The sequence below is a fragment of the Dufourea novaeangliae genome, unplaced genomic scaffold (assembly GCF_001272555.1).
Source record: "Dufourea novaeangliae isolate 0120121106 unplaced genomic scaffold, ASM127255v1 scaffold89, whole genome shotgun sequence".
Taxonomy (NCBI): domain Eukaryota; kingdom Metazoa; phylum Arthropoda; class Insecta; order Hymenoptera; family Halictidae; genus Dufourea; species Dufourea novaeangliae.
Window position 1 is genome coordinate 2257005 of NW_015373988.1, and position 10787 is coordinate 2267791.

General features: G+C 33.4%; 1 protein-coding gene across 1 annotated transcript; it reads left to right on the forward strand.

Moving 5' to 3' along the window:
* Positions 1 to 936: 936 nt before the first annotated feature.
* LOC107187561 (gamma-aminobutyric acid receptor subunit beta-like) lies at positions 937 to 8350 on the forward strand. Its single transcript, XM_015575685.1, has 9 exons — positions 937 to 1001; positions 1511 to 1620; positions 2402 to 2469; positions 3977 to 4122; positions 5514 to 5671; positions 6402 to 6686; positions 7045 to 7275; positions 7694 to 7950; positions 8198 to 8350. The coding sequence occupies exons 1-9, from the start codon at positions 937 to 939 to the stop codon at positions 8348 to 8350; spliced, it is 1473 nt and encodes a 490-aa protein (XP_015431171.1).
* Positions 8351 to 10787: the final 2437 nt, after the last annotated feature.

Below are 10787 nucleotides of genomic sequence, written 5' to 3' on the forward strand. Positions count from 1 at the left end.
GTTTAAGCGAACTGAACAGTTCAAACCACTACTTTCACAACTCGTCATTCATTTGTTAAATTGATCATTTAATAAGAAATTGATATCTAATGGAAAATTTGTTAATTCTGTTAGTTTGGGACGAAATGTACAGAGTAATATGAATAAATTTCATTGCATCGAATTGTTGGTAATTAAATAGTGTGCAATAAATTAGTTGACATTCATTGTTTGTTGTTTTTTTTTCCTTTCATTTGTCCCTTCTCTGTAAGTGCTGTAGTAGTAATATCGACGCTTTTCTTCGGAAGCAAATGCTTCTTCTTGCGTGTTTCTCAATATCTATTCCGTTAAAATGAATTATGTAAATATGCAAATTTTATTCGAATTATTCTCTGTTGTCGTAGAAATTGATCACCTCGAAAGACTTTCTCTGAATATTTATTCTATATGTTTATTCAGTAAACCAGAATGTATTCGTCAATTCTTCAATAATATACAGGGTGTCTCAGCTAACTTGATCACCTCGAATAATGAGTTAACGGTACACTTTATGAAAATTTTGAGGCATGGAACTTAAATGACATCAAGCGGCACATCTTATAAGATACGTGCTTTTTTTGTCGGTGGTGGCACTTCAGAGATTTCAAGTACATAATTGTTTGAATTAAAAGTTGTTACTCGAAGGCTTTCATGCCTAGTTAACTAGTCTATTAATTAGAATACAGGCAAAGATGGTGAAACTGTTATTAAAGAAACTTATATTTAATCTAATTTATTCGTGTCCCGAATTAAAGAGTTCAAATCGAAGATGAATAAGTTGAATGATCAATGATATATAATGAAGGTCAAGGACAGAAATCAGGTCGGTTCTGGTTACAGTTTCGGGCGGCTCGATGACGAGGTGCAAGAACCCAACGAGATGACGTCCTCGTTTGTCCGCTGACGTAATTTCGGAGGATGGTTAGCAGGATGAGGCTGCAGCAGATCATCCTACTGCTGCAGACGATCTACCTGGTTACCTGGTAATAATTAATTCAGCACAACGTCTCTGTAGTAAGGCCCCAAAGTTTCCAACTTAACTCAGATTCAATAGAGAAAAATTAAAAGGACTATATTTATTTTTAATTTCTTAAATAATATCGTTGTTTATTATTTACATAAATATAGCGAAATATGTATCCTTTTAATTACTTCCTAAAAAATCATATTTAATCAGGAAAAATTTTATTTTACTGTATGGCATAAATATTGCATTATTTAGGATGATGCTCAACTAAACAGTTTAACTAAGTTTATAAGAGTGTTCTATTAAAAAGGTTCTGAAGAGGCTTCTAAATTCGATTGTTTTTGTTACAGTTAAAATAGGTGAATGGGTGCAGAAATTCTGTCTACTTAATATAATAAAACGTAAAAATTGTTTCGCGTAGTATTATCGTACATACAGATTACTATTGAATAAAAATTTATGCGCTTTTGAACAAAATATTTTTAAAAATGCAGTATAATTAATCACGTTTGTCAAATATTTCAGGGCCAGTTACGAAAACACAGGGGTGGTGTCTGATAGGTTGGAGAATGTAACACAAACTATATCACGAATTCTCGATGGGTATGACATCCGATTGAGACCAAATTTCGGTGGTAAGTAATTGTATTCCTGTCTCAATTCTATTTGTACGTTACGATAAAATTGATTCTATTTTTCTGATAGAGTCATCTAGATCAATTATTAAAGTCTTTTTTATTTTCACGATGAGTAAATCGTTAATCATTTAAAAGTTTAATTTTTATTTAAAGAGAATGTTTCTAGACTTATTTTCGCTTTACTTAAGTCATAATGATTACATTTTAATTTTTTTGAAACAATTTTGAAACAAATTTGAAAAAATAATTGTTTTATAACAACAACGTACTTAAACAAATGAAGTAGTGTTTATTTAAACGAAATTATTATTCCGTTCTTTCAGTTTTTTAAAAGGCCATTCACTTTGTCTATGAACTTAATTTGCGAGCATTGAAACAGAGAAGAAACTGAAAATTGATGTCAAGAAATTTAATCGTGCTACTACGAACTTTTTACAGGCCACTGATCATACTGGAGTTCTGATCCGCTTAACGACTCCATGTAATTTCCTGAATCCCCCGTCCATTTCCCGACTAACAAAAATGATCCCCGTAAATCTGGTCACGTTATTATTTCGAATTTTAGTATACATTTCTAGGATACTTTTTTTTCCAAATACAAAATGGCACACAAAGTGTCGTGTGATTTGAGTATAACATATGTATTCATTATTGTGACAATTGTTGCCGCGTTGTGTTTAGAATAAAAGACGAACATTTTTTAGATATATTAGTAATTATCAATAGAATACGAAAGTTTTTAAAATGTGTTGATAATTATGACTTTCGATTTTTCCAGGGGAACCTTTGTTAGTTGGTATGGATCTTACAATTGCTAGTTTCGACGCCATCTCGGAAGTAAACATGGTGAATATACACATTTATATACATAATATTGTTAATTGCTCAGCGTTTCTCAAATTTCATTTTCAATTGAACGACGTATCAAGAAACCTTTTACTTTTGGAGATCGAACATTTTTTTGAGAATTGTTTCTTAACTTTCAAACAAATCAAGTAGAGGAATGTAGTCAAATCTGAATTACTGTTTTGTTTTTCGAATATCATTTTTATGGGCATTCAGTAATACATTTACACTCAATTTAAGAACAATCTTATATTTGCAATATTATGAACGCATATTGGACTGACATTAAAAAAACATAAATTTTACCTAATATGGAATAGGTACCCAAATATGAAACACTGACATCAGGTACAATATTTTCATAGAACACCAACAAAAAAATAGCTTTATTCTGCTTATTGATTAGTCATTTTAATTATAAAATCACGTTTAAAAAATTAAATAAAAAATAGTTATTTGCAATAATCACGTATCCAGGTGTCAAACTTTGCACCAGCACATTCGACGTATTCCATATTTGGAATTTTACAACGTTGAAAATACTTACGAATATCACAGGCAGATATGTCAACAATAACAAAACAAATAAACATGGTAATATAATAACAAATACGAAAAACACATCAAATTTACGCACTGTCAAAAGTTATCGAACAACAGCAAAACAAAGCGATCTTGTCATATCACTAACCTTCGCTCGACTGCGAGTCACAACACGTGTGCGGTGCCAAAATGAGGGAGTGGGATCAGGACTTCTACCGAAACGTAAAATACCGGTATTATACTGAGTGGGAAGGTACGGAAGGGTCCTCCTCCGATTTTGATGAAACTTCGTATGTCTGTTAAGCAGTCAAAAATAAGGAATACGTATTTTTTTTATCGGCTGAGATGCGACTTTAAGGGATGAAACCACCCCTCGAAGTTTTGACCCGAAAGTACTATCTTGAAAACTAGAGGAGATGCATGAAAACTTCTAATGGATGAGGTTTCCGGTTTTTTATGTAGAATAATATGATGTTAATAAATTGTCCAAAATATAATTTGTTTATAACAAAAAAATTTCGGATCGAAATTTTCGCATCTTAGCCGATAAAAAAAAATACGTATCCCTTATTTTTGACTGCTTAACAGACATACGAAGTTTCATCAAAATCTGAGGGGGACACTTCCGTGCCTTCCCTTGTGAGTGGAATAACCTATAACCTATAGCCGTTTGACCAATATTCATTAGTCAGATTTAAAAAAATGGCATTATTTCATATTAGGTATACTGTTCCATATTTGGTCACATTTTTCACTCACGAATAAAAATTTGTAAAGTACACCACAAAAATGCAGGGTGTCCCACATAACATGAGCACCTTAAGTATCTCACTTGCTTTTGGTTTGCAGAAAATTAATTTTAATAAATGCTCAGTGATGCCCATCAACTTTGATACATTTTTACACAAATCCCTCAACCATAGTTGTTTTATTATTTAAATCAACAGTTTCTTTTTTTCTGTAGGATTACACAATAACCATGTATTTAAATCAGTATTGGAAGGACGAGAGATTAGCGTTTTCCCAGGAAAAGGAGGTCCTTACCCTAAGTGGAGATTTCGCGGAAAAGATTTGGGTTCCGGACACATTTTTCGCCAACGATAAGAACAGGTACGTACGATAATAATTTCTACATATTTGCCCTTTCTTAACACGTTGACCGCCGGGGACTGAAACCATAAAAATTCTTTCGGGATCAGAAATTATTACTTTTTTTAACAGAATACATACTATATGGGCCAAGATTTGTCATGACTAGACTGCAGATGTTTATGCATTTATTGCGTCCCTTGGAAAATGCAATAAAATAAACATTTTCAACTCTAGTACATAATTCACAATTCTGTTCCATTTTAATTTTTAGATAGTAGTATCTCAAATTGTGAATTTGCATAAATTTCGGCAGTCTAGTTATGATTCTTACTTTTGAACTTTATTCATTTTTATAAATTCTAGACGAATTTATTTAATTTTATATTCCCCCCTAAAGATTGATGTTTGAACCATCATATCCAAAGTTGTCACTTATATGCGGCCGACGTGGCAGTCAATGTGTTAAACGCAAGCACAAGAAATGTGGAAAATGAATTACTCGATAGCTGTAAAGAAAAAGTGATTAAGTTAGAGAATTTCCGGAAACTCTAGGAACGTTTAATGGTACTTATTGGAATATTAATAACATCTAATGAATACAATTGAATATATATATTAAAACGATGATATTGGAATATCAAATCTAGAGAGTTCAAAGTTCACTGCATCTATCAGAGGATTTGTACAGTAGACACTCGATTATCTATAATTAATTATGGAAACGTTTTATAATTCTAACTTGACTGTAAATTTTATACATTTATGGCATACACCATTGTCTACAACTCAGTATATTAAAAGATTTAGTACAATTTAATAAAATTGTTATTTTATTTGGAACCTGGTAATCCCTTAATTGTAAAATCTGTATTTGTACAGTAGAAGTAAAGTAATTAATTATTACAACAGTTATTTTCTTTAATATTAGCTATAAATTCTATTTGTACATTAACAACATATGCTCGAATCAATCTCTATTTGTATTAAGTCATTGTAAAAATTCTTAACGCTTTCGTAATAAAATAAAACCTCACTAATAATAGAAGTTATGTAACAAATAAAATAAACCTTCCATACAACAGCACGTTTCCGTTCACTTTTTATATAACCTCGTCGAAAATTTTGTAAGTGTCCCGAGTAAATTAATTTCTCAAAAATAAACCAAAATATTTGAAATCCTCCTATTATTGCAGAAATAATAATTTACTAATAAATCACATAAAATATCGTTTTTCATTATAAACACGACACGTACCAATTTATCACGATAGATAACTATGTCACACGGAAATCACACGGTATGACACTTCGTGCGCCATTTTGTATTTGGGAGAAGCCCAATGAATGCATGTAGACGGTAGGATGAGGTTGAGAAAGAAAATGTTGGTTTTTTTTCGGTCTGTTCGCAGTTTCTTGCACGACGTGACCGAGCGTAATAAACTCGTCCGGTTGTCCGGAGACGGATCTGTCACTTATGGCATGAGATTTACGACGACCCTGGCCTGCATGATGGATCTGCACTACTATCCGCTCGATTCGCAGAACTGCACCGTAGAGATCGAGAGCTGTACGATCGATACTACCTTTCGTAGTTCCTTTTTCATTCTGTCAACCCCTTCCACTCCCATTTCTCCCCTCCACTCCCCGCCCCCACCTCAGAATGTCTTGTCCAAAATATTCAAATGAATAATACACGGATTTCAGGAACTCTTTCGATTTGAATTGTAAAACGAACTCTACAGAGAGTCATCTTTCGTCGAGCTTTCACGTAAACAGTTTGTTATTAAATCCGTTCAAAAGTCTTTGAGATGTAGTTTCTAGAAATTCTCTTCTGTTGTATTGGAATTATTGTGGAAACGAGATGAAATAACAACTCATTAATGAGTCAACAAATTACTCGTTTGAAAATTATTTTAGTACATAATAAGACTATTGAGAATTATAATATAATCATAATAACAACAAATACAATGGTTCCATAGTATGATTAAAAACAAATGACACATCGTCACAGACATCTACGACGAATTATCTCGTCTTACCCAGTTAATAGGTTATTCTTATTTCTCTCTACAAAGCACAAAGCCATACAAGAACACTAATTTTACGGTACTACTACGTTATCAAGACAACATTAATTACTGTCCATTTCTAGACTTGAAAACGATACAATTTAGGAAATGGTAAAACGTTAAGCGCATTTCTCCACTTTTTAAAGTAAATCATATCGATACCGAAATAGAAAAAATCCGCGTGATTTGATGAAAATGAGAAACTTAAGAGAATAATTCCCTCAGACGGATACACGGTGCTGGACGTAGTGATGTATTGGAAAGAAACTCCAGTTCGTGGAGTCGAAGAAGCAGAACTGCCACAATTCACGATAATCGGATACGAAACGAACGATCGTAAAGAGAGGCTGGCCACCGGTATATATCAAAGACTTTCATTGAGCTTCAAGCTTCAGAGGAACATCGGATACTTCGTGTTCCAGACGTATTTGCCCAGCATCTTGATCGTGATGCTGAGTTGGGTCAGTTTCTGGATCAATCACGAAGCGACCAGCGCCAGAGTTGCTCTCGGTAAAGAGTTTTTATATTTTTATTAATGCTTGACTTATGGAACCAATTATAATTCAACCCTCGTGCATACATAATTTAAAAAATTTACAAAATTGCAAAAAGAAGCGCAAATATAATATTAGTTTTTGTTGACAGTACTGTGAACCAAAATGTTTATTTAAACTTAAGTCATGAAACAGTTAAATGTTTAATAAAACATGTCTGTAAAAAAATGGAAAAATTTAAGCATAAGAATACGTTTACCAAGTGGTAGTTAACATCAGCTAAAATAAAATATCAAAGTGTAATCAGTAATGATTATAATGAAATATTATGAATTCATAAAGTTCTTATTTTATGGACTTTTTTCGTTTCGTAGGAATAACGACAGTCCTGACAATGACAACAATTTCGACAGGCGTACGTAGCTCACTGCCACGTATCAGCTACGTGAAGGCTATCGATATTTATTTAGTAATGTGTTTCGTTTTCGTATTCGCGGCTCTGTTGGAGTACGCAGCTGTAAATTACACATATTGGGGTGCCAGAGCCAAGAAAAAGACGAAAAAGAAAGAAACTGACGAGAAGAAAGTCATTACCTCTAAAGCGGGTAAGTTTTCATCGTTTAATTACAAATTATGTAGGTACACTATTCAACAGCCACCTGACTTCTAACATTCAGTAGCCATTTCTTATATATTTAAAAAAAAAAGTGATTTACTACTTTTCTGAAAACTTGCATTTTTTTCAAAATTAAATTTCTCGAAAACTGAGGATGCTGGCGAAAAACTGTTTACCGATTCGTATTCAGGACAGAAAATTCTATAAGGAACGACTATTAAATGTTAGAAGTCAGAAAAAAAGTGAAAATTTGTTGAACGGTATTATGTAAGTCCTTCGTACACCTAATAAGACAGCTTTATTCGTTTAAAAACGGATCTACTCGTGTATACGCGAGAATTTTATATTGAAATTTTATAATGAATAAATGAAAGAATTGGAAAGAAGGAAAAATAATAATTTTACAGGAAGCAAGGCAAATTCTCCATTTCCTGGTTCAACAGAAGCGGATATAATAGAGCTTCAAGACTTACGAATGTCACCTCTGCCAAGTATAAGAAACAGATCTGGCCTAATCAGCGGTGGTTCAACTCCTGGAGCCGGAAGAGAACACGATCCGGTCAAGTTTCCTCCTAGTTTTCGCATTTCGAGAGTCGCGGCCTATAACACACACGGAAGAAACATCGGTCTCAGATACAGAGGACCTAAACAGCATAAACCAAAGGTAAAAATGAGCGAAATTCAGTTATCTTTCGATATATCTGTGATTAATTACTATAAAAAGTACTACAAATTTGCAACTTTTTTGTATAACTAAAAATAAAGCTTAAAGGCGCCTTAAACCTAAAATAGCCGTAAAATGGGCGTCTTCAAGGCGTCATGTGCTGTCTGGAACGAAATAAGGAATGATATTCTTTCAAATAATAAAAGGAATATAGCTTTTTGAATACAACAGGGAACAATGATTGCAGGTTTTACACGCGATACGAAGAGGCGCGTCCGTGTTGCGTGTGTCGATGCCAAAGATCAAAGACGTGAATATAATCGATAAATATTCGAGAATCATATTTCCAGTGAGTTTTATACTATTCAACGCCATCTACTGGGTCTTCTACTTTCTCTGAACGAAGTCATCGGTACCCTCTCTCGCTATCAACCGAGCGACGAAAGATAAAATGGACCAATTGAGAATTTACATGGATATCAATAGAAAATCGATTCGATTCGAGTTTCAGAGGAATTTTGGGATTAAATCCGTGTTAGACACGAAGGCGGACTCGAAGCCAGAGTTAGCAAAATGAATTTAAATCAAAGTGCATACATTCATTCTCGACCGAAGGGAGCAGGTATCGAAAGTACTGAATCGAAAGCTGCCAATATTTATTGACGAGGAGATACATATTTTCAAGGATACATCGATGTAATCCCGTGGGTATAACAATATTTTAGAAGATACGTTCCTATTCGATGGCTCGCCAATTCTGAATAATCATGATTAACCCTACATACGCATTCTCGAGAAATTTTTAAGGCGACGTTCACCCTTGAGAACTGGCAGGAATGTCTGAGCGCTGCCATCTTTGTTTTACCGATCGTTTGAAAGTATTGATTGACTAATGTCTGTAATTTAAACAGAATTCAATTTTCATGCCTGCTGAAATAACACCTTCTGACCCCTCAATGAATAATCTATTACTTTTGATAAAAGTAGTACTTATTTCTAATGAGATCAAAGATCTATATGTACTACTCCATTGAGAGTCATGTCCGTTTTACAATATTGTATGCCATATTGGATTACGAAGAAGCTTGAACATATTATGTACTAAAATGTTACCAATTAATAATCTATTATGTTCGATAAATTCAGTACTCATTTCTAAGAAAATCCAAAATCTATACTACTTTCTTATCACCTCATTAAGGATAAAATTTATAAAACACTTGAAAGACTTTGGTGCAATTTTTTGCCCCTTATTAACTTAATTTACCAATACACCTAAATACAAACCAAAAAAGACTGTATAGTGATTACTTGTATACCTTTTCGTGGATGACCGTTTGAATATTAATAAACGACGCTCAAACATCCACGCGAGTTTTTGAGGGTTGAAGAAAAGGGTCGTTTAACGAAAATGATTATAAAACAACCTCAGCCCTAAATATTCCAGAATGCGTCAACGAAACATCAACGTATAATTAATAAGCCGAAAACAGCGATTTTTCTGAAATTGAATATTATTTTGTTTTCTTTTTTCCAAAAGCACAGATCATCGAAGCCAAATATTGTTGTTGCCAACGTTTTTTCTCGTTTTTAAGTCGACGAAAGCTACTAAAGAAACCGGAAAGTGACACTCGACGATAACATTAAAAAATTCTAGAAACATATTATCACAAGCTAGAGTAGTTTTCGATTATAAATTCTAATTATCATTACCGTAGCTGACGAATACTGTTACTGTTGCATTTCGATGTGGGCTATCCTGCGAACAGTGTCCCGAAATTGTCACTCATTACTGTCTCGAAAAGCTGTGTGTATGTGTGTTTTGTTCGAGAATTTTACTTTCGATACTGCGCGAAGGAACAACTGTAAGAAATAACGAATTGAAATCGTTTTACTTTCACACGCAAGAATTTTATATATTGTCCAGGGTATGGAACGAAAGAACGGAAGAAATTTTGTAATATGTACATACTTATACGATATATCCCCGGATGGTCGTCAATTGTTCCTTGAAAAAGGGTTCGACAGCTTTAGTACGCGAACAAAACTCTGACTTCATTTCTTGATTCTCTGCAAAGGGTTAAAAAATTACGTTTTGTTTATTCGATTAAAAATAAACTGATTCGATAAACTCCATACCACACGCCATGTACTATGCAGTGATATTTTCCAGTGTAAAGCAAGACAAATATCGTAAAGATAAAACGAAAACAAAGGGAAAACAGGTTAAAACAGTATTTTCGGTATCGTTAGACCAAGCTGAAACGCAGACAAGGTATAGATTCAGAACTTTTGAGGATAAAGTCTTAGAATTTCTTAATAGTTCGGTGTATTTTGGTTTTGACTATGAGTAAAAAGAAAAATATCAGACATTTGCTCAGAACCTACAAATACACCGATGCAACAAATCTGTATAATTAATATCCACTTGCCTCAGAAACGAAGTTGAATTTTTCTTTCACTAGCGCAATCTTGCGGAGAATTTTGAAAGCTCTAGCGTTTCAATATCTTCAATTAACTGTAGCACAATAATTCTAAAACGATAACGAACAATAATATTTTTAGTTGGTTATTAAAAGTGTTATAAAATAATCGTTGTCGAATTATTTATCTATGATACGAGCCCTCTGTAGTTAAGGGTTAATGCAAAATGTAATACCACAGCCACGATTGTGATCACCTGTGTTTTACGAGCTTGTTTACAAAATGTTAAACAGATGATCACATAAAGTGACCAAAATACCATAATGAACATAACGAAATTACAGATTTTTGCCAAAATCAGCAAACAACGAAAAATTGTGTCTCTCAAAGTTTCATAAGACAGTAGGGTCTGT

What these genes read in the sequence shown, in the direction of transcription:
- LOC107187561 (XM_015575685.1), top strand. Translation starts at nt 937, where the DNA reads ATGGTTAGCAGGATGAGGCTGCAGCAGATCATCCTACTGCTGCAGACG. An exon ending in ACGATCTACCTGGTTACCTG is followed by an intron (nt 1,002 to 1,510) that starts GTAATAATTAAT and finishes CAAATATTTCAG; the next exon opens with GGCCAGTTACGAAAACACAG. An exon ending in CCATCTCGGAAGTAAACATG is followed by an intron (nt 2,470 to 3,976) that starts GTGAATATACAC and finishes TTTTTTCTGTAG; the next exon opens with GATTACACAATAACCATGTA.